Source organism: Hippoglossus hippoglossus, chromosome 1, assembly GCF_009819705.1.
Source record: "Hippoglossus hippoglossus isolate fHipHip1 chromosome 1, fHipHip1.pri, whole genome shotgun sequence".
NCBI classification, from domain to species: domain Eukaryota; kingdom Metazoa; phylum Chordata; class Actinopteri; order Pleuronectiformes; family Pleuronectidae; genus Hippoglossus; species Hippoglossus hippoglossus.
Genome location: NC_047151.1, coordinates 22,757,729 through 22,782,202, shown reverse-complemented (window position 1 = coordinate 22,782,202; position 24,474 = coordinate 22,757,729). Strand labels below are relative to the sequence as shown.

Sequence of the window (24,474 nt, the reverse complement as noted above, 5' to 3'; positions counted from 1 at the left end):
TTTAGCAGCAATGACAGACTGCGTTTGTCCACAGCATCTCTCTCGTGTTCTTGTTCTTGTCTGGGTTCTGACTGGGTTTCTCTTAACTTCTATTGAGGCTGAGCTGATGTTTGGACCCGGACCAATGGAACGTCCAGAGACAGAACTTCAAATTAATGATAATACTAACCCATGTCTACCAGATACTTCTACAACAATATATTGTAGTTTACTGCAGTACATTTATGAGGCAGCAAAGCAAAGGCAATGAATGTGCATATAAAGTATCTTGACTTCTTGTATTGCATTACTTGTATTTTTCCACATATAGCCACTATCTGCTGTTGCACGGCATCTTGCTTCAGATTTCCTTTGTAGGATCAAAATTCAAGTTATTTTATGTTTTATGAATTTTTTTTCCATAAAACAACCCATGAAGTTCTTAACCAGAAAAATTGAAAAGTTGGCTTTAAAAGCCTGATTTAAAAATGTATTTTAACCTCAATTTAAAAAAAATAATAAGTAAATATCCTGGGTAATTGAAGTATTCACTCTGTTTTCACTACTCAGTGCGTCACACATCCCACAACACTGCTTGTATAACCAGTGTAGGGATAGAACAGAAATAATGCATGCATGTTCTATTTTTACACTCACAATAATGTAATATTGATGGTATTTTCGGACTGGATTAGCTCATTGAAGTGAATCCGGCTGCAGTCGCCTTTCCCTCTTATTGTCGGCAGACCCCCTTTAATAAATGAGGTGGAAGAGAAGCGAGCTGTAGTTTGAGCAGAGCTGCAGACGGGACGCAGCTGCAGGAGAGGCGAGCGGAGCAGTTCACTCAGGGAACACGAGGGTGAGGAGCACAGCCTCTGACACATTCACACGTCTCTGGAGTTCTCACAGCAGCAGATAACGTCACATTTAGGTGAGTGGAACCGAAACTACCGCATGTGCTTCTATGGGTAGAATCAATGTTTATACTCGTGATTTTCTGAGACATTTTATTGCATGAACCAGAAGAACTGCTGCAAGAGGCAGAATTAGATTTTATTTCAATTAAAAATTACACATGCATCCAATCATTTAAAGTGCCAGTCTCATGACCAAACTCTGCCTGTGTCCTTGTTAATTTATGAACGAGCAGCACTTCAGTGCTAATCCATTTACTGCAGCTCGATTCCCAAGACAAGTCTGCAGCAGCAGCGGCATCGTGTTTGTGTCAGCATATTAAATCTGGGAAAACTTGAATGAAGCTGCTGATGCATTTGTCAAATAGAGTCAAACAGCATCTGTAGGACAACACGACTTTATGTTCGATATTCAGCTTTATTGTCAGTGTTTTATAGTTTTGTAGTTTTCAGTTATTTGATGTTGAACTTTGTGGTTTGAAGCTTTTCCCACCACAGACTCTGATTTGCCAAATATAAATGTCGTTAACTAACCACTGGTGTTAAATACCTTTATTAATTGCTGCATTATTGCAATGATTGCTGAGATGGAGCCGTCATAGTGGTGGGTTCCACCTGGGGGCGCTATGGCAACTCAAAATATCTGCAATGAAAAACGTCTTTGTGCTCTGATGCTAGAAACGTTCATGGTAGACTTTTAACAGAGAAGATGGAAAAGTTCATGTTCTTGATAAAAGTATTTTAACAGAATTGAACCATCCTGTTATGTCACTGTTTGATAAAATCTTATCAATATGTCAGGAAGCCATTAATTTCTCGGAAAGAGGCGGGGCTTATGACCCATACTGCAGCCAGCCACCAGGGGGCAATTATGATACTTTGGCCTCACTTTTGTGGAGCTGTCATGTCGTCCATCTTTGAACACAGTCTCCTAATGAAACCACAAATCATTCATCATGCTCCCAGTCTAAATGATAATATAAGATATTCAACTCTTTGCACGAAATATGAATATGTGTCTGAAAATGCTCAACTATTACTTATTTTTAAAGTTATTCCAGTTGTTGTGACATTAGAGCTTGAATACAAGGATTGTGAGATTGGTGGAATAGGAAGTAGAGAGTGGTGCAGTAAACACTGTAACTCTGCCTCCGCTGCAGTAAACACTGACTGTGCTGCAGCTGAAGGTTCATTCTCCTGCTGATCAGGACAAACACAGCTCAATAAGATGAGTCAGTGTTCTGGAGTCATGCAAAGTGAAAAGTTAACCTCGGTGTTACACACAGTTGTTGTCATGCATCAGGGTCGCTCAGTGTCACGGAGACTCTCTGCTGGTTGACTGAACATGAACCCGGTGCTATGAGATAAATATGTTGTCTTAAAGAACCTTGAACAACAACCTTGAAATAAATGATACCAAACTATTATCCTGGAGTTAAATCAATATATACAAATCTGCATTAAGTGCACATGAGCTTCTCCAGACAGAAATGTGTCTTCATGTGTTTTCAAGTCAGAAATCTCATGTATACATTTATTTTCTGACTTGATGACACTGAAAATTAAATCATCTATCTTCTATCATCAGTCATTTAGCTTAAAACACTACTAATCCCTGCTGTAGAGACACTGGTGTAGTTGTCTCTATGTTAGACATCAATATTTAGATGTTTATTTTCTTTCTTTTGGGCTTTTCTATGTGTTTAAATCTATGTCGTGTTGTAATGTAGCTTGACCCAGAGTCTGAATAATGAAAGTAATGATCATAAAGTAACATTAATTCCCATGAAAGACCCTGAATCTCAGTAATGCAGCTTGTCTGTGAGTTAAATAACCAAGAAACTCAAAGCCTGACTCAGTTTACAGCCTGTGATCCAATCCAAATATCTAGTGACCACTTTTGAATATTCCATCTGCAGTACTTTAGTAGATTTAATTTGTATTTGTACAATACAGATAAAGATTGACGCCTTTTCCCCTGCAAACGTTGACTGGTCTTGGTATTGATGTTGTGGTCCACTGACTGAAGGCCCTCAGGGTTGATGTGGGTGTGTGTTGCTCTGCGACACCGTGACCTCTCAGGATCGATGAGCTCTGACGGGGCTCGACCACGACGACGCATCGTCTGTCTGATTGATTCACTGGGAACTCTATCACCAAGCCAACTAATATTTCATGTGTACTGTACAATAACTGCAAAAAACACCAACCAGCCACAGTTTAGCCAATGTGGTATTCATTAGTTGGACATAAGAAGTCACTAGTATACTTTTTTCACCATTTTGGGGCTTTTTGTTTAGTTTTGGTCATCATATTGACATGTTCTGCTTTTAGCATGGGTCGGTGTACCCACAGGTTTGTGACATGAAATATATAGTACAGCTAAAATGAATAATTATTTTAAGTCTTGATGAAATAGTCAATTATTGTTAGGACAGATCTTTTGACTGGATCTGTATTCCTACACAAACACTATCAGTATGTAAAGTGTGTGTCAGCCAGCAGGGGGCATCAGCACTGCATAAAGACAACATCAACCGCCTCATAGATAATTTACATAAAATGAACTGATGATGATCCTTTAACCTACAAAGTCACAAGTGTGTGTGTGTGTGTGTGTGTGTGTGTGTGTGTGTGTGTGTGTGTGTGTGTGTGTGTGTGTGTGTGTGTGTGTGTGTGCGTGTGTGTTCAGTTCCCTGTGTTATTCAGATAGCTTGAGAGCTTTCTGTACTTTTCTGGGTCCAGAGTCTCATTTTCTGTTCAGTTAATAATTGGACTCTCTCTTCTTCTTCCTTTGACTGTAGCTGCTCCTTAGCGCTGTGTGAAATGTAATGAACCATGTCACTGGCTTTTCACATATTTGAATTCTTTACCACCCGTTCTTCTCCATTCAAACCCTCTCTGAGGCAAAAGTGGCTTTTTTTGGTGGACATTTGCTTTAACATAGAATTAAACAGCTTCCATTTACTTTATCTTACTAATTAAATCATCACATTATACAACGCTAAGATGAAGATAAATAAAATAATGTTATTTCCTGTTTCCGTATGCAGCCACTTCCTGTGCAGTGGGTAATCCAGTTAAGTGGGAGTTAGATGTACAGCAGGAAAACAGATGCATTTAGATAATTACTACAACCATTGTTTGGGGCCGGCCAATAAGATTAAAGCTTTTAAGAGATGGGGAAACTCTCCAGGGGCATATATGTGTGTGTTTGTGTGTGTGTGTGTGTGTGTGTGTGTGTGTGTGTGTGTGTGTGTGTGTGTGTGTGTGTGTGTGTGTGTGTGTGTGTGTGTGTGTGTGTGTGTGTGTCTATAACATTTCCATGAAGAGACATGAATGCAAACACACCACATATCTGTAAATCTGAAATATGTTCGTAGGCAACAAATATCTGATCTATAATATAATTATATCATTTATGATTCTAATAAGATCAGTTAAGTTGTCACTTGACACAGAACATCACGTCTCAGATTTTAATGTTTGGCCATGAAACCTTTAGAATTTTGATTGGTTACAGTCAGATCTGCCTCAACATGTTGGATAAGATTCACAGCCTGAAGATAATATGCGGTCATAGTCACAGTGCCACCTGCTGGACACAGGGAATTACATATTTTATACTACCATGTGCATCAGGACCATAGACTCTATATAAAGATAGACAACTTGATTGTGTCTCAATCGCCACCTAGTGCCTGACTCCAGTATATGTCCTAAATCCTGCCTCCTCCATGTTAGCAGATGGGACATGGCCCAAACTAAACAGTCAAAGTACAGGTCATACACTGTAGTTCTTATCACACTGATGTTGATTCAAGCGTTTATTGTTCTAATAAGTTTTAATTAGTTATTTGATGCTATAAAAACAAGGTGAAATGTCATGATTGACCACTGGGACTGACTCGTGATTGGCTGAGCAACCTGCAAGATGGCAGTGTTCATATTATACAGGATATTTTAGCTTCATTTCCAGTCTTTGGAACAGAACATGTGCTCTGGTGCACGCTGGGGATCGAAGGCCAGATCCTCGTCTCTCGCAGCTTTAATTTCATCCCTGGTGATTTGTGGTTAAACTCGTTCTCTTCCACCTACCTCTCCTGAGTTGGCGTCTTTCGTTCTGTTGCATCATCTCTGTCTTGTTTACCAGCTTCAGTCCCCCCGGGGGCAAACAGGAGAGACATGCTAGTGTGGCTGGTGGATAATTGCAGTTTTGCTCTTTGAGATATTGTGTACTGTACATGCACTGCGGTCATCATTCAGACAACTGTTATGGTTATGGAGGCTTTTCTTCGGCCATGTCGCAGCATCTTGTTTCAGTTACTGTGACTCAGGCTTGTTTGTACCTCAAGGATTCTCAGAAACAGGTTTGTTTTGGACTCTGCAGTAAATCACAATGTTCAGCTCTTCATGGACACTTTAGCTTTGGCAACTCCAGCTTGTTGCATAGAAAAGTAAGCTCATGTACACTTTATTCGAACCCTCCGCAGCCTGCATGTGCACCAGGCTCAACACTTGGACAGATGAAACAGTGAGACTCCTGTTTGTCTTTCTCTTTCTGTCCTGCCCTCCTTCCTCCATGCGTCTCAAACCTCTGGGACTCTTGCGCTCATTGGGGTTAAAGAGCAACACAATCCTTCTTAGAATCCCAAACCCCTCCCTGGCCTCCGATTGGTCCATCCCTGCCCTCCACACCGGCGGCGAGCCCTCCCCCGCCATCTCCGCTCGGCCAATGGCACCCTGTCAGTCTGTTTGGATTATTGTAACAGCAGCTCAGGCCTCTCATGAGTTCCCCTCTCTGCCCACTGACTGCACACACCACAGTGTATCAGAGATGAGGAGGATTAGGTGACAGAGAGCAGTGTTGGTTTTATTTTCTCACCCCAGAGAAGAGAGAGGACAGGGAGAAGCCATGGTGACGAAGTAAGTGGGATTTTTTTTTTTGCGGGGGGGGTGGGGGGGGTTGAGAGATGAAGAGATGAGATGGAAAGTGTGAGTAAGAGATGGAGAAATGACAAGAAGAAAGAAAATAGGAATTATATAAAGGAAGAAGAAGCTGAGCTGGTGTTGATTTGGAGAAGTAGAGTCTCTATCTGTGTTTGGCTTCTGTAACAGGAGAAGATTCTTATTAAAAGTTGCCTCTGTAATTCCAGGTTGTTGTGCAGAAGGTCTTTTGAGGAGACACTAGAAATACAGGTTCCAGCTGCACTTCACATGATCTCAGGTGTTCACGTCGTGAGAATCACTGTTTACCTTCAGCATGTGGGCTTTACAAGGCTTTTCCGTGCAGGTGCATGAGTTCTGTAGACACACTACAGCGTGCACTCTCATTTCCTGTTCCTGTTTGCCACGCTCGCAGGCTGCAGCTGGTCTGTCCTTGAGAAGTAGCGGCATGTTCATACACTGCTTTGCATGGCGGGACGTTTTAGTCTCCATGGGTTTTACAATCTGCAGAACACACAACACTATCTTTTCTTAGATTAATGCAAGGTACAGAACATGTTACATTTGCAGTTGATTAAAGTAAATGAAAACGAAAACTGTTCTGATCTGTTACTGTTTTTCTGAAAAGGGGCATTTTGTCTGGACAGTGAGTCACAATAGACAATGGACAACAATATTCTGATATTAACAGAGTAAGACAATGTCATGAAAACAGCATTTTCTGATAAACTTAACCTGAAGAAAGTCATACTCGTACTGTATAAGCAATAATCCAACTAAGACGTGGACTATTCTGAACGTAGACACATAATTTAGACATGTATACAGCTGGACTCACAGATGGGTTGAACATGTCAACCAAAATGCTGCTCATTCAGTTTTAATGAGGGGACATTATGCGTTGAATTGCATTGTGGTTCCGTTGCGTCACGTTCAAACAAACACTCGTACCTAGGAGGTAGCCAATGAAATTACGTTAATGTGAAGGCAGAGGCAGCTGGCTCATGGTGTGTGCTCATCTGGTTGTTGACTTTATTTCCAGTGTACTTCTCTCTAAAAAGTTGCACCATTGTTGAAACTTCTTTGGTCACCTGGCTGTAACTGTAAGCCACACTGCCCCCCACGATTTCCTGTGGTACTGCTCCATTGCGTCTGTTTCGTCTGTAGCTAGCTTTCAGAAGACGTGCACAAATACAGATGAAGAAAATGTAGAAAACAGAAAGAAGGGTCTGTCTATATCTAACGTTTAGCATTTTATGTTTTGCAGCATTTTGCGACATCAACATGAAGCAGTTACCAACTACTTTACGTCGTATGTTCTGGGTTGGCGGGTAAACAAGCAGTATAGGACTGTAACATGTTAACAGGAATATTAACGTTACATTCTATTTGCAACTCATGTAAACGTCATAATGGAAATAATAATGTCTCATTCAGAATAAGGTCAGTGGTCACAATATCGCTGTCCATGTAAACCTAGTCAGGGTTTTGGTTTTTGTGAAGTCTGGCTGACACATGTGCATCATGGGCAGTTTCCACTGGTCTGACGATGGCACATCTGAAGACGTTAATTTGAGGTCAGCTAACTGCACTGACACACGGACCGTGGCACGGCTCTTATCTGGTGTCACCAGATACATGGTTGGCAGATATAAAACCAAGTGACGCATTGGCTTCCTTATTCCCTCCGAGTGCCGCCTTTCTCTCAGGAGCAAGTAAACACGATCAGACAAACACAAACTCGACCAACGTACTTTCATCAGTGGCTTTTTAACAGATGGTTTTAGACTGTTCCGGGGGGGGGAGGGTGGATGTGGAGCTGGACGAGGGGATGTTCAGTGCTCTGCCGCTGTAATCTCTCATCATCCTGAACCCGCTGGATGTTTTAGATCAACATGAGGGGGGTGGGGCTTGTGTCGTCTTCTGCAGCAATAAAAGCATGAAAAGTCACAGATCTCACTGTAACACAAAGCTGGAAATGTCATATAAAGGTGTGATTTTCATCGTTTAGCGCCCTGAAGCTGCTGCGTAGCTGTTTTTGTCCGTGTTGTTGGAATAGTGCGGTTACCAGGGACACCATGGATTTAAGCCTTACAGGCCGACCATCTGTCTTTAGGTGCTGACAGGATTTAAAATGCAATAAATGCTGAAAACAAAAAAATGGTATATAAACATTAGTTATGATGATCCTCTCCTGATTGTGGGGACTTTAGCTGAGCTGGATTATGTGATTCTGCTGCTTGTTTAAAGTGTCAGGTCCCAAGTCATCTCAGTCGTATCTCACGTCCCCAGATTGGATGGTTGGCAGCCAAGTGACCCACTGACAGGAGCGTTTCCCTATTTTCTCAGAGGACAGAAATTGTAGTTTTTCCGGCACTGTGCACAAATTTGATTTATCTTAGTGATTATCAAGTTTCAAATATGTCGACATTTGAACATCATACATCACCAAGCTCGCTCTTTACCCCTGTTTCTGTCTTTATGCTAAACGACATCAATCGCCTCAGCTCCAGACTTCAGACAATTTTGTCAGAATTCTCACTCTCTGTAAAAAAGCAACCACTGTAAGTGTATTTTCCCTAAATGTCAAATGTTCCTTTATATCGCAACTAACATGAGAAACATGTTGACCTAGTTTGAACTTCTACAAAGTTCTCCAACAGTTTCAAGATAGTTTTTCTTAAATTCATAAACTTGTGCATAGATGAAAAGAAATTCTTAAATAAAAATAAAAAAATGAATGAATTGTAATTGACACTAACATCATTTTATGATCATTTATAATTGAATACATGCATACATAAATTAAAATAAATTAATAAATTAATAATAAGGCATTTGTGACAAAACAATATGTATAAAAGTCTTATCAAGAATGTAAATAAATTAGTTCTAAAGTTAAACAAACTAAATAAAAATAAACACTCATGCAAGTTTAAAATCTGACTTCAAATGTAAAATAAACATGAAACGTGCAGCTTTAAACTTTCCTGTGACTCCGACACTAACGTTTCATCAGACCTGCATGTGATCTATTGGACTTTCAACCCGACAAACTCACTTTACAGTCTTACACAATAAAACCTTAAGAAAACCTTCAGTGATGTGCAGCTGAAGTGAGACAAACCAGCTGGTCTCCAGGTTTGTACATATTCAGCCTGGTTGGTTACATGTTTACAAAGTGGTCGCTGGGACTGAGCGGCGTCATCATTGTGCAGCGTGACATGGCGTTTTGTTTTGGTGGGTTTAGAAACGGCAGAAAGAGCTGAGGTCAGTGCTCTGGAAAGAGCTGCTGGACGGACACCAGAGGGAAACCCAGAGTAACGTTCAGTCCAAACCTCTGCAGCCTGCATGAAAACCTAGAACCTGCTTCGAAGAGCTGCTTCCTCTTCTGGTTCTGGTGAGTGGAAATGAGCTGGTTGAAGTACATCTTTGGTTAAAGTTGTTTTTATGCAGGCTCCTACATGTTTGGTGTTAAAGCTGTTGTTGTCGTTTCATGGAGCCTTTAAAATGTCTGAAAGCATCAGGGGTGATGATGTGGGTGTGAACAGGGAAGCAACTAAAACAGGTTCAGTGTCGTGTTTTCTCCTCAGAGTGTGAAGATGTGTTTCTGCCCCCGAGCTCTTAGTCTCTGCATGGACCAAACCAAAGAGTCAAATTAAACGTTAAATACACTTTTTTCAAAGGTGGTTTCTGTCGTTTTAAGAAGTTCAAGTGTTAATTTTTCTGATAAGTTTGCTTTTAATTAGTTATTTGATGCTATAAAAACAGGGCAAGACGTCATGATTGACAGCTGACACCAACTCATGATGTGTATGACATGACATCAAAAGCACAAGATGGCGGCACCTGCATCCAATATATTTTGGTTTCATCTTTTTACAATGAGAGGAAATGGAGTTGCATCATCCAGCTTTTATATGCACTCTATGGGTTGACACATAGACTCTGTATAAAGATGGACCACACCATTACAACTCCTAAAAGTGGAGCCGAATCAGCGGGATCCCCCCCTGGTGGCTGGCTGCAGTATAGGTCATAAACCCTGTCTCCTGTGTCTGAGATATTTTTCTTCATTTTTTGGAGATGGATGTGTTGACTCTTAATTTGACATTCAGTTTGACTATTCAACCGAGAAGTCTGCTGTTTTGTGATGGAAGTTGTTGACTGGAAGGAAGTGAGTCTGACTCATCCAAATTGAAGGCAGCCTCTATATCCACTCATTAAAATATAAAAAATGTCAAACCTGTGGGAGTTTTGGTTGCTACTTGAGCTATGGAGCAATGTTTTCATTTATTATATTTTACGATATGAGAACTTTCAAAGTTTAAGGCCGTTAATATTCTATATTTTTCTTATTGTCAACGACCTCTGTGAAAAGATGACAAGCTACAGTAAATTAATTTGACCAAGTATCATCCGTGTAGTCAGAGCTCATCCCTCTGTGCCATAAAAACGAACACGAGCACTGAAATTCGTTTTTGATTTGATCCCAAGGTTTGATCCGGCCTCATCCTTTCACAGTGAATCCCAAATGAAGCTCTGTAAATCTATTGCTTGTGTCATTCGTCTGCACGTTAATGCTGCAGCCTCAGAATGAACCGTTTGCTGGTTGTGGTTGTTTTTGTGTTTTCCTCCACAGCTCCGTCGGCCTCTGTTGTTCTGTGTCGTGCTCCTCGGACTGACTCCCAGTGAGTTTGGCAGAGGCTCAGATGAGATCACTGGAGCAGCGCTGAAGCTGCCAGGCGTAAAGAAGTCTGTGAAAAGCCTCTGTTGCGTTCACCTCATGCTGTTCTTGAAACAGAATAATAGAAATGATCTCACTTAGTTATTTAGCATTTTGTTATTCTCTGGTAGATGAAGGACCGCCAGCTCCCTGTAGAGTGGGATCCTCATTACCTCCACCAAGGAGGTTATGATGTCATAGGTGTTTATTTGTCTGTTAGTTAACAGGAACAAGCAGAAACTAAAGCATGTTGTGAACGAGATCACTGAACCAATGCAAGGTCATATGTTGCAGTGACATGGTGCTGTGTGTGTGTGTGTGTCCTTGTTTCTCGTGCCTTTGTAGGACGTTTTCCAGTATAAACAACGACCGTGTCAGGACCAGTGGACCTCATGGGGACCAAAGCCTGGTCATAATGAGGCAAAACCTAATTCCTGAGGTCCTGGTTAAAGTTGGTGGTACGATGTGAATTGTGGTTAGGTTGATGTTATGGTTAGGCATGAACTGGTCATGGTTAAGGTTTTGGTTTGGCTGCGCACAATAATGGGAACTCAATGCAAAGTCCTGCATTGAGTTCGGACAGGACATTTCGGGAAAGTTATCACATTTTGGCCGCTCCTCACTTTCTGACCAACTTTTAATGGACTGTTTCAGCATTAGGACTTGGTTTTAGTGTGTGTGTGTGTGTGTGTGTGTGTGTGTGTGTGTGTGTGTGTGTGTGTGTGTGTGTGTGTGTGTGTGTGTGTGTGTACAGATATGGAGGAATGTGTGCATGCACTAACATAAGTATCTCTGGATATAAGTCCCTGTGCACACGTCTTTTACTTTTTGTAATACTTTAATCCCCTTGTGCTTCACATCAAGATTCTCTGTCCTCTTCCTCTTTACTTTCTTTGCGTTCTGCCTCTTTGCTCTTTCTCCGCATGAGCAGTGAGTCAGCAGGACGCACACACACACACACCTGCACACATATGCACGACTTAGATCCCCCTGACTTCAGCTCTATTGGCCACAGAGGCGACCCATCACGGCTGTCCCCCTTTCTCTCCATTTGTTAAGATCCTCAGCCATCAGCCAATACTCGCTCACATACTCCTGATGCTGCACACGCTCGCTGCACTGCAGTGAGCCAGCACTTACTTCAGACAGGGAGGCAGGAGGGGAGGGAGATGAATGGGTGACACAGGCCCGGGCAAAGAATGCAAGAGATGGGAGGAGAGGAAGTGAAAAGGGAGAGCGAGGCAGGGAGGGAGGGAGGAGGGATGATGTAAAAACGGAAACACAATCCAGCTGAATCGCCCCTCCTCAACTTTGCTCACGTGTGTATGTGCACACCCACAAACACAGGGAGGAAGCTGCGTGTGACGCTCGCACACATCTTGTCGTCTTCTGGATTGAAGCATCATCACATGTGTGACCCGACGTGACCTGGAGGCAGGTTGACAGGGATTTGACTGCGTCTCAGTTGGGATTCTGTGCACAGGGGGTGGATGACGCCTGTTGATCGCCTCATAGATGCAGCACTGTGAGTCATCCTCTTTCAATATTTGGAATAACTATTTTCTCCTGGCATCACCACGTGCAAAAAGACTGTCTCCAATAAGACCCCCCCCCCCCTTTCCCATGTGCACACTCCTCTGTGTGTATTATCTGACGGCTCAGCCCAGCAGGAATTATTCCGCTTCATGCTACGGATCTGATTACGTAAGAGTGGAGAGCTCTGTGGCTGCTGCGACCTTGTGCACTGTCAGCACACAGGGCTGCTTCTGTTGTCCTGTTGTGTCTGTCTGCAGAGGGATTAAAGGAATTTTGGATTTGTAATCAGTGCAATAGTTGTCGCTCTGCTCGGCTCGTCTGCTGCTCAGTCTGTTCCCGAGAAGCTGGTGAGTTGCAGCCGGAGATGTGACATCTGTGTTTGTGTGCGTGTTTGTGCAGGCGTTCAGTGATTCAAGCATCAGATGCAGGTGATTTACTTCCTTTAATGTGTTGATATACATGTGCGATTTAAGAATATGACAGTTTAAAGCTTGTTTTTGCTTCTGCTCCAATGGTGGATTAGATTGTGAACAATGTTTTGAGGTTTTCAGTGAGGTGCAGTAACTTGCTGCGTCTGTTTCAAAATGCTAGAGCAGCTCTGTTAAAGTGGACTGAAACAAACAGCATCACGACTGTTTGGCAGCTCACAGCAAACACATTACATACCAGCCGTGTGACATATTGGAAAATGTTGGTAATAACCCATAACGGCTTCATCATAACAGTCATTTCATCCTCCGCTCTGTGTTTTCAGGCTTACAGACTCACTACATCGACAGGTACAGGCTTTAGAGAGAGGGGAGCGAGAGGCGTATGAGAGAGAGGGAAAGAGATTTAATGAAAATAGAATAGAGAGGAGGAGAAAGAGAAAGAAGAACAATCCCTGAGGGTTTCCTCTCCTCTTCCAGTGTGAGGGGACAATAAAAGCACTGACACACTTTCTGTGTCTAAGTTAGCTGCAAGATAATGTGACAGGGAAATCAGACAGAGGAGAACATCATGACATGAAAAGATGCTTTTGATGAAGCTAAATAAACAAAGGCCACGTTGGACGTGTACAGGATAATGAAGAATCTGTGTAAATATTGTTATTGTGCAAAGTGTTTTATTGTGGTAGTTCCAGTTTCCGGTTTCTCACTGACATGTGCTGAGCAGTGAGTGCTTTGCTTTTACTTTATCAAATATTTATCACTTAAAGTGCTTTTTATGATAAAGCTCCAGTGCAGCTCAGATACAAGATGCTTCTGTCTCTGCAGTGGTTCCCAACCTCTTAAGGGGTCACACAGATACATATGTAACACAACAAAATGAATAACATTAAAATTAAGGGAAAATAATTTATAATGTTTATTCTTTCAGTATTTTTCGAACCATGTAGTCTAGTTTTACCTCTAGTGACTAAACTGATGGATCAGTTAAGACATTTTCAGACATGATTTCTGGAAAATGGCAGCAAAATTGGGTCTGGACATTTTCTGGAGTTTTGTCTTTCACATATGAAGAACGCAGCGGGAGTGGCGTCTGGGTGCCACATGCAGGAGGCAGGACATAATGTAGATGTCAGAGGAAATCACATGTTTTTGTTTGCAGCCCATCGACTCCGGTGTTGACCCTGATCGCTAAAAGCTCTCGAATCTCATTGTCTCTCTTTCCAAGTTGACATCTTCGCCTGCGTCTTCTTCGGTTAGGCCACTTCTTTTTATATCCTGAGATATTTGTATTCTTTTTTTATTTTTATTCATCCACTTTCGTTTCCATCGAATGTTCGTAACGTTGTCAACACGCCCACTCACTCCCTCACATTTTACTATCTGGCAGGAAAAGTTCCAGATAATGTCTGGAGCTATTGACCCAGACATCTGCCCTCTCACATTCAGCCTCTCTGGAAAATTCCAGAAGAACATCCAGAGTTTAGTGCAAGTCTGGATGCAGCTTTAGAGCTAAAAACACTGATACCAATACTAATTCATTCTATATGTGAGGTAACATGAGGTCACATGTCCTCATGCTGCTCAGTCAACTGTGAATCTGTGTCCTTGGTTGAATTGTTCTCAACTCAGCCGGCGAACACAACCAGTGATGAGAGGTTACATGTAGACACGGCTCTGTTTCTTTGCCTGGATTATAAAAGATGGACGACACAGCTCCTCTGCCTTGTTGACTGTCTGATCGAGGATGTGTTGACGTCAATGTTTCTAATCATAACACTTCAGTGGCTGTGTTTGAGAAGCTGAAGCCGCTGATTGATGAGTCTGTTTGTGTATTTCCTCTTCCTGGAAGGAAGCAGGTATTTTTCCTTCGAGTTTCAACCTTTGATCTTCCCCACCCGCAGATTTCCTCTTCACGTCCCCGAGGTCATCGCTGTGTGCCTTTTGATCACTTTGCTCCGTCCTCACTTTGTCTCTGTGTCGCTCCGCAGGGTTCAGGGAAAGAGGAAGAGGGACTCGCATGTCAGAGCTTTAGGATGGCCAGTGAAGGCTCCACTCTCCCCAGCCCTGTGGTCCGTCAGATCGATAAGCAGTTCCTGATCTGCAGCATATGTCTGGACCGCTACGAGAACCCCAAAGTGCTGCCCTGCCTGCACACCTTCTGTGAGAGGTGAGTCCAGTTTCATGTTGTTTTAGGAAACTCGTCTTTTTACTTCCTCCATGCAAGGAAGTTGTGTTTCCAAAGTCTTGGAACTGGGACTGCACAAAAACTAGTGAACTGAGTTTCTTGAAACTAGGTGGAAGAATGGGATGTGGGCCAAGGAAGAGCTGATCCAATGTTGGATTGGATTCGATTAAGGGGGCAGATCCAGGAATTGTTTTTTTTGAATTTTAAATAGAATTTTTGTGAAATAATCCAGAGATCTTTATGTTAAAAATCTGCTATATGTAGAATGCTAATATCAATGATTTTTGATAGAGAGAGAGAGAGAGAGAGAGAGAGAGAGAGAGAGAGAGAGAGAGAGAGAGAGAGAGAAATTCTATATGTGATTATTGAGATTATTTAGTATTTAATAAAGATTTCAACCTCTAGAGGACAACTTAAAGGTCAAATAACTAATAATACATGAGTAAATTATGATGCTGAAAGTTTTTATGAATCCTGAAGATTTTTTTTGTGTAAACTGAGAAAATAAGATTCTAATTGAAGCAACTTTCTGTTTAAATCTTCATGTAGTCACAGTCTTAAATCCCATGCAGTATACCATCACTGTCTGTATCCAGTATAACAGAGTCTTTCATCTTTCCCCTTCTCAATGCATCACACCCACACACACTCCACCACCCACATCTTTGACTCCTCTTGATTCGGCTTTGTGCAGAACGCTCCCACTCATCAATACTCCTCCTCCTCCAGGTGCCTGCAGAACTACATCCCGGCCCACAGCCTCACACTGTCGTGCCCCGTGTGCCGCCAGACCTCGATCCTGCCGGAGAAGGGTGTGGCGGCATTGCAGAACAACTTCTTCATCACCAACCTGATGGACGTGCTGCAGCGGGAGCCGGGCAGCTGCAGCCAGGAGGCCGCCGTGCTCAACAACATCACCGCCGTGGCTACAGGCCAGCTGCTCTCCTGCCCCAACCATGGAGGCAACGTAAGAGTCACAGTTGTATATTTCCCATCTTCTCGTGTAATCAATTTAATAATTGTCAGAATACGTTCATTCAAAATCAACAAAATCAACATTATGGTGGAGTTGGAGGTAAAGTCAGCGAGCCGCCAAAGTCCCTTGATTTCATCTTTCTGGGGATCATGAACCTCGACTGTACAAAATTTCATAGCGGCCTGTGTCTGGATCAAAATGGTGGACTGATCAACATTTTTGGAAACTCCACTATTTAGGTCTCATGTTTACTTTTCTCTCATTGCTTAGGTCATGGAGTTTTACTGTCCTCCATGTGAGACAGCCATGTGTGAGGAGTGTACCAGCGGCGAACACGGAGAACATCCCACCGTGCCTCTTAAAGACGTCGTGGAACAGCACAAGGCCTCGCTACAGGACCAGCTGGACGCCGTCAAGAAGAGGTAACAGCAGCGCTATGTCATTACACCACTCAAACCGCTTTACAGCACAAACCATAGTCACCCACTCATACGCAGGATCACACAGCGTTACAATGGCACTACAGCCATCAGGATATGTGATAGAAAAGCCGGGATCTACCTCCTAAGTCAAAGCAGCCCTAACACACTGCATAATAATGGAATTCGTAATGGAATGAATGAACCAACCACAGTCCTCGTTCTCGTGCATGCTGCTCCGTCATGTGATTGCTGACTGACGACAGTATACATGAGACTTCTCCACTCAGTCCTGCTCTCCCTCCGTCGCTCCCAGGTTGCCGGAGATCGACTCGTCCCTGCAGACGCTGTCGGAGATCCTGCAGCAGCTGACCGGTCAGAAGAGCTCCATCGAGGATGACATCCACACCACGTTCGATGAGCTGCAGAAGACCCTCAACGTCCGCAAGAGCGTTCTGCTCATGGAGCTGGAGGTCAACTACGGCCTCAAGCAGAAGGTGGGGTCTGACACAAAGAGCTCTCAGGGTGTAGCTTCAGAGAGACGGCTTGATGTGTGGTTGAGACTTTGGACGTCACGATAAGTGTAGTTTGAGTTCTGTAATCGGCACTTTGCAGTTAATATCTGGGGCTGCATTAACCAGACGTTATCAAGATGTTTGAGGACATTACATGAGGAAATAATGGAGAAAGAACTGACCTTGTTTGAATTTATTTCGGGAAAGCACTTAACCTGTCACAGCTCCACTCGACAGAGCTGTGTGTTGGGCTCAGCTGGTCTGATGGCCGATTAACAGGCAGAAAGACAAGGAGGGGTCGGGGGGGGGAGCTGGTGCACCACCCTGATCCAGACGACCAATCACCAGGTCCGGTTCAGAGCCTGGAAGTCTGGGAGCTGCGTCACGTGGGCCGCTAATGATTTACAAGTCCCTTGGCTGGTGTGCACTCAAAACACTGGGGGATGTCAGATGTGGGAGTTGCTGCTGCAGTAGCTAGATGGAGCCAGTGCACTGTATGTACAGTATGACTGGCTGGTTTGGGTGTGTCATCATGAGCAGTGAGAACACAACAGCTTTTCTCTTCAGGCAGCGAACACTCGGTCCTCTCACTCCAGTAGATGTCTGTTCTTACAGTGTGTAGATGTGTGTGTTCAGAGCGTCAGTGCGTGAACGAGTGTGAAGGGAGAAGGATATTTGGAGGCTGTAATCGGAGACAGATGTGATAATGGCCTCTTTTGTAGGAGAAGAGGAGGAGTGTGATGGTCAGATGCGGGTGAGTCTGTTTTGGTGATTTAATGAGTGTGTTCTTATTCCAGTAATCAGGAGAAATAGCTAAAAATCTGCAGTGAGAGCATTAACTACAAAAGACATCTTGACATGTAGCGTACAGACAGATTTCATGATCTAAATGTAACTCATGTAAACTTATTATCTGCTCAAATGATCACATGTTCTGCTCAGGTTACGAAGCTGAATGCATAAGAAACACTTGAAGGGCACTTGGAGAGCACACACCTCCACCAAGGATGAGTGGCCATATTGTCACCATATTGCATATACATGTATTAGATCACATCAATGTGCACAGTCATTTTCTGCAAACTGTTCATATTATTAACCGTTCTTTAATATGGTTGAAAGTTGTTTGTTACTGTAAGTGAATGAAAATGACCCCATAAATAGACTTATCTTGATTTATACAATCCAGATTTTTATCCAGAGTCACACTAAATTTCACCTGTTCATATTTATTAACACACTACAGATGTCAGATTACTTTGTATTATTTATGTTTTGTAATGATATATTTGTTGATGTTAAAGAAGCAGAGAGGAGAAGACAATGAAACCACAAACATCCAGCAGGTGTCAGACTGTCCAGAGAAATTAAAGCAGTTTAGCAGTTTAACACTTTAGTGACGTGAGAAAACATCTAGAATGTGTTTGACTTGGTAGCGTTGGTGGTTGAGCCTGATTCTCTTGTTATTGGTCAGTAAATGTGAAAGTAACTTCACAAGCAGACTCTGCTCGTCCCCACATGATGACATAACCACGTCTGACAGATGTTCTTCTGTTTCCCTGCACCGAAGCTTCAGCTGTGTATTTCTGACAGTGAGGTCTTCAGTTTGTACATTAACATAACAACAACACACTGTGTGTTTTGCCACCATGTTCGTACCGAGATACGCTCTCACTGCCTTCATGCTGACGAATTATGTTCCAGATTTTATTTATATTCTGCAGCATTATTTTCACTTTCATTCTTACAAAGCAGTGGAGCTGGCTGGGCTTTTATGTGAGGGCGTTTTCCGTGGATCCAACCTGGGAATTAATCAGATTAATCAAATCTGCAGGGCTTTGAGATGAATAAAAGAAGAAAAAAGAACAATATACATCTTTGCTTCACAAGATTATCTTTATAGTTTCAGGTTTTTCCTCAAATATAAGATACTGGCACACTAACTGTTGACCTGGTGCCAGACAACACAGCTTTTTAAAGGATCTTAAGTCTAAAAATATTTGGTCACCACTGGTGTTTCCATCCACTCACTCACCCATGCTGCCCCCTGGTGTTGTGTGTGTGTTAGGTGCTCCAGGCCCAGTTGGACACCCTGATGCAGGGTCAGGATGGCATCAACAGCAGCTGTAACTTCACGGAGCAGGCCCTGAGCCACGGCACCGAGGCCGAGGTGCTGCTGGTGAAGAAGCAGATGAGCGAGCGTCTCAAAGAGCTGGCCAGCCAGGAGCTCCCTCTGCAGCCGGGGGAGAACGACCAGCTGGACTTCCTCGTGGAGACGGACGGACTGAAGAAGTCCATCCACAACCTGGGCACCATCGTAACGACCAACGCGGTGGCCTCCGAGTCTGTGGCCACAGGCGAGGCGTTACGGCACTGCGTGGTGGGCGTGGCCACCTCCATCACCGTTACCACTAAGGACAAAGATGGAGAACTGTGCAAGATGGGTAACGCGGTCATAACTGCAGAAATCTCCTCAACCGATGGCAGCAAAGGTGAAGGAGAGATACTGGACAACAAGAACGGCACTTACGAGTATCTGTTCACAGCCCCGAAAGAGGGGAATCTTAACTTATCGCTGCGTTTGTACGACCAACACATCAAGGGAAGCCCCTTTAAGATAAAGGCCACCAAGTCCATCGACGTGTCTCCGACTTCAGACGGCGTGAAGAAGAGACTGAAGTCCCCGGGCAGTGGGCACGTCAAGCAGAAGGCCATCAAGAGGCCGGCCAGTATGTACAGCACCGGGAGGAGGAAAGAGAATCCCATCGAGGACGACCTCATCTTCAGGATCGGTGAGACAAAAGTCCAAACGAATATTACACGACTCACAATTCATCTGAATGTATTTGTAACATAACATTACTGATCCACTTTACTGTGAGCAAGAGGGCATGCATAAGGACAAGCTGATAGTGAGCGCCCTCTGCTGGATCACAAGTCAAATATAGCTTCTAGACTAAAGTTTGAATTCATACAGGTCACAACAGTTGGAATATGAACTTTTCACTTTTATACTGTGTGTTGTCTGTAGACTGGCAGTGGTTAACAATAAATTTGACTCTTTTCATAATTTATTTATCACTAGCAAAAATACAAAATGTTTGGGGTTTCGTGCTTTTCAAAAGATGGAATCTACTATTTAATTGAATTACTATATGAGCAAACTGAATATCTTTGAGTTTTGGTGTTGGTCAAATAAAAGTTAACATTTGAAGATGTCACCTCAGAATTTGGGAAATTATAATGAGCTCTTTGTCTACTATTGAGTGGCATTTTATAGACTAATGAATTAATTAATTGGTTAATAAACGTAGTTGGTGGATTAATCGATAAAGAAAGTAAGAATTCCAGAAGGAAGGAGGCTACGTATTGATGACACGTGTTCATGCTTTCAGGTACAAAAGGGAGAAACAAAGGGGAGTTCACGAACCTGCAGGGAGTCACTGCCTCCTCCCTGGGGAAGGTTCTGATCGCAGACAGCAACAACCAGTGTGTCCAGGTAAAACAATGACTCCTCCTCTCAGTAAACAGATGCTGCAGATGTTGAAGGATGAAGTCAGAGGTCATCGGTGGAGCTTCATCATCCAGTTTCCTTTCCTTATCCATCAACTGACTCTGTTCATGTTAAAACTGCTGCACATCAGATATTTAAACCTCCTGTTTTATTTGCGCGACACAGATTTTCTCCAACGACGGCCAGTTCAAAAGTCGTTTCGGTATCCGGGGCAGGACGCCGGGTCAACTGCAGCGGCCGACGGGTGTGGCCGTCCACCCGAATGGTGACATCATCATCGCCGACTATGACAACAAGTGGGTCAGCATCTTCTCAAGCGAGGGCAAGTTTAAGGTGAGTCACAGTGTTTTATACTCAAAACAAATGATTTATTATTATTTTATTTTACCAGGAAGCTCCCATTGAGATGCAACATCTCTTCTGCCAGATCTGGATTTTCATTTGGATCCACACTTAACCGCACTCACCCATAGAGTCCCCTTAATATGCCTGATTGCTTTCCCACCAAGATGAAAATGTCAAAAAACACACCGAGGATTTTCTCTTGAGTCTTTGACCCTGAATGACAGAAGCCAGTGGACATTTTAAATCCAGTATAAATAACTGTAGTCTCATGATTTAATGCTGGAATTTGTCCTATTTTCCTTCTGACATTTACAATCCTGTTTCACCAGTGAAATGTCAGAAGCTGCCATGTGGCCTGTGGCCCAGTCGCTGAATCTTCTCTTAACCACCTTCACAATATGAATTACCCTTTTTATTTATGTCTGTTTTATGGAGTGTGTTCACTGTATATATTCATTTATCTTGCACAAACATAACTTGTTTAATCAACTAAGGACTATAGACTAATACTCACACTTAAATGTATTTCAAAAAGGGGGATAATAAACGTGTACTCTACTAATATTACTATATATCAAAGTCATAAAGTACTTTCCTGCTGCAGAACAAGATCGGCTCGGGGAAGCTGATGGGCCCTAAAGGCGTGTCGGTGGACAGAAACGGCCACATCATCGTGGTGGACAACAAGTCGTGCTGCGTCTTCATCTTTCAGCTCAACGGCAAGCTGGTCACCAAGTTCGGTAACCGCGGCAACGGCGACCGGCAGTTTGCAGGTACACTCAATGGTAATACGTTGCACTGCCCCCTACCGTCTCTCTGCAGCCCGCGCACACCTGCATGTGGAATGAAGACGCTCAGTCCAGGAAACATAAAGATCGTCTCATCATCCTCTGACCTCTGAGTTCTTGTGTCTCCACGCCGACTACAGACAGTGGCCAGAGGCATCATGTTTTCATGTCGTCGACACGTCCGTCCATCAGATCCATTCTTCTGTACACGACAGCCCTGAGGGAATTTCTTCAAAGTTCACTTGAACTCAAGGATGAACTGATTTGATTTTAATAGTCTAAAGACAAAGGTCAAAGTCACTGTGACGTCACAAAACCCTTTTCACGTCGGGAAAGGATCATCTTAAGAACGCCTTGAGTTAATCTTTTCCGATTTAGCACAAATGTTGACTTCGACTCCCAGATTAACTGATTAGATTTTGGTGGTCCAGGGTCAAAGGTCAAGGTCTTGGTGGCCTAAAAACAAAAGTATAAGATCACAGTGAGTCCAGAATATTTTTACGTAGACTGAAACTTTACTAGTTGGTGCAGGTACAAAATCACATGCCGGTAAATTTAGTTTCAAGTCATGAACTCAGAAAAACAAATGGACTTCCAATGCTGACAATTCATTCTGCTGATACCAATAGAAAACACGCCTCTTTTTTTATAATTAGATTCATAATTCAAGTGTCCTCAAAGGAGCATGTTGGACCACTGAACATGAGTTATCAGATTTTTCTTTCCTAATTCTTCTGTTTTGATTTTCATAACTTCATCATCTACTTAAAAAGCCGCATGTGGACTGAGAACATCTGTTCTGTTACAGTTTGCTGGAACAAACTGTTGCTAAAATCTAATTTAAGATCAGAATTTGACATGAATCTGAGATAGTGTTGTGTTTATTTTATTCAGGTCCTCATTTTGCTGCCGTCAACAACAACAATGAAATCATCGTGACTGATTTCCACAATCACTCAGTGAAGGTAAGTTCAGTTTAAGAGCAGTGGAAGTGTATTACAGATGTGAACTGTCTAATCGACGTCTGATGTTTTATGAGATATATTCTTGACATTTTTTAAACTTGTTTATTTTTTTAAATGTAGGTGTTCAACACAGAAGGAGAGTTCTTGTTGAAGTTTGGTTCTAACGGGGAAGGTAACGGCCAGTTCAACGCACCCACAGGAGTGGCAGTGGATGTTAATGGAAACATTATAGTAGCAGACTGGGGCAACAGCAGGATTCAGGTCAGTACAAAAGGAAAAGTACCAAACAACCAGATTATGGAAAATACACTTATTCTTATTTGGATCACAGAATATGAGGTTGTGTGTGATTTCTACACCTTCTTCCACAAATTGGATTTACATGAATTTATTTGCTCTATCCTGTGGCCTTTACATCAGTAATATTTAAACTGCACCGTTTTCACTTCTGCAGAAGAAGCTGATCACACGTTGAAATCGAAACGCTATGTAAAAATAAATTAGAAGATAAAATCATCTCTTCCTCAAATGACATCAAATGACCAATGGCAGTCATAACGAATCTCTCTTATCTCTAATCATCTTTCATTTTTTTTAAAGTTGCCTCTTCTGAGAAATGAAACTTCCTTGTTCTGATTCTAATTGCCTGCTAGTTTCAGTTTGACTCTAAACTGATTTAAAATGTTCTTCAACAGAATATAACAAATGTTGACATATTTACATAATTATATTCAATTTTTAAATAAATGTGTAGCAATGCTTACTGCAAATACCGCCCCCTGCTGTTGGATGCTTCCCACAATATATATTTTCATCACCACATACAATAGGTTTTATTTTGCTGCCATTGTAAAGCACTTTGTGATGTAGATTTTGAAAAGTGCTCTATAAATTATATACATTTATCATTATGATTAGTAATAGTAGTATTATTAGTAAATTAAAACTGCAAAATTCTGATAGTGTTTCCAAACTCTTTATTTTAGTTTTCTTCATAGACCACCCTTTATTCATTTATGCATTTTTTAATTGAACATTCATTCACACTCACTTATCACAGCTAAACATGTCCTTGTCCCATTCAGCACAGCTCCTAGTTTGACCCCAACACAAACTCAAACCTAACAGTGATGATGTGTCTGTGTCTCAGGTGTTTGACGGCAGCGGTTCGTTCCTCTCGTACATCAACACGTCAGCAGACCCTCTGTACGGCCCACAGGGTCTGGCCCTCACCTCCGACGGACACGTTGTGGTCGCAGACTCTGGAAACCACTGCTTCAAGGTCTACCGCTACCTGCAGTAGCACCTTCTCCCTGTGACGCACAAACCGCACACCTGTACAGAAACACACACATACACAGATAGTAGTAGTAGTACGGAGCGACCGGCACATGTTGCACTCACCCACTCATCCTTGAGTCGTGCTGTCGTTGTGCCGTCTGTCTGACTGTTCTCCACGTGTGGCGTCCTGTTTGACCCTGAGGACACAAAACAGGGAGGTTTTCTGTGTGATGATGTGAATGAAGCAAGAGGATCTGTTGCTGACTGAGGTGTCACACATTCAGCCGTTTTTCACATCCCATCTTACCCACGCTGAACAATAAAGCTTTAGTATTGTACATAATGTTAGATCTTTGATTTGTTGTGATATGGAAGGAAAACTGGAAAAATGATGCTGTTGCACTTGTACCGAGACACAAAAACTAGTTGGGCACTGTTTTAAGTGAAATTGAAATTAAAGCAAAGAAAACCACCTGAAAATCAATGGGAAAACTATTTAAAGTTTCAGTAACTGCAGCTTCCTGTTAAATGCTCCTCACATTTTGCCTGTTCACCGTATAAAAGAAAAGATATCCCAGCGGCTGTAGGTTGCAGGGGGATTTTCCAGCATGATGAGGCATCTCTGTGCATGCTAATATCACTAATTAACACCTGAAAAGCTACTGTGCACAATATCTACATTTCATTTAAAGCAGACACTTAACAACGTCGACAAAATAAACTTTAAATAGAGGCACTGTTTCAATTGCAATACTTCTGTCTGTGTGAAAATGGCGAGTCAGTGTAATTTTCATCACTTTAAATGAACCATAATGATTTCTGCTTATTTGGCTTTTACAAAAACACAGGGTTTGTGTGTGTGCAAGATACGCGAGAGTGTGTGTTGTGATGAATTAAAGTACCACACATGCTGACTTCTGCTGCGTAAGAAGCCTCTTGACATTACGACTTAT

At 42.5% G+C, this 24,474-nt stretch overlaps 1 protein-coding gene across 6 annotated transcripts; it reads left to right on the top strand.

Moving 5' to 3' along the window:
• The first annotated feature begins 788 nt into the window (after positions 1-788).
• Positions 789-24,254, top strand: trim2a (tripartite motif containing 2a). Of its 6 annotated transcripts, none has more exons than XM_034585167.1 (12): positions 789-910; positions 14,522-14,700; positions 15,448-15,685; positions 15,965-16,116; positions 16,430-16,610; positions 18,697-19,420; positions 20,024-20,127; positions 20,308-20,475; positions 21,092-21,272; positions 22,170-22,240; positions 22,361-22,501; positions 23,391-24,254. In XM_034585167.1, the coding sequence occupies exons 2-12, from the start codon at positions 14,567-14,569 to the stop codon at positions 23,541-23,543; spliced, it is 2,247 nt and encodes a 748-aa protein (XP_034441058.1). In that variant the 5' UTR covers positions 789-910; positions 14,522-14,566; the 3' UTR covers positions 23,544-24,254. The 6 variants fall into 6 exon arrangements, with proteins under 6 accessions (XP_034441058.1, XP_034441035.1, XP_034441043.1 ...); XM_034585144.1 differs by lacking the exon at positions 789-910 and adding an exon at positions 5,669-5,819; XM_034585152.1 differs by lacking the exon at positions 789-910 and adding an exon at positions 9,107-9,240.
• Positions 24,255-24,474: the final 220 nt, after the last annotated feature.

Bases quoted from the DNA above. Each gene is read 5' to 3' on its own strand.
- trim2a (XM_034585167.1), top strand. From the start codon at position 14,567: ATGGCCAGTGAAGGCTCCACTCTCCCCAGCCCTGTGGTCCGTCAGATC. The intron at 16,117-16,429 runs GTAACAGCAGCG...CGTCGCTCCCAG, and splicing joins CTGGACGCCGTCAAGAAGAG to GTTGCCGGAGATCGACTCGT. The intron at 21,273-22,169 runs GTAATACGTTGC...TATTTTATTCAG, and splicing joins GTTTGCAGGTACACTCAATG to GTCCTCATTTTGCTGCCGTC.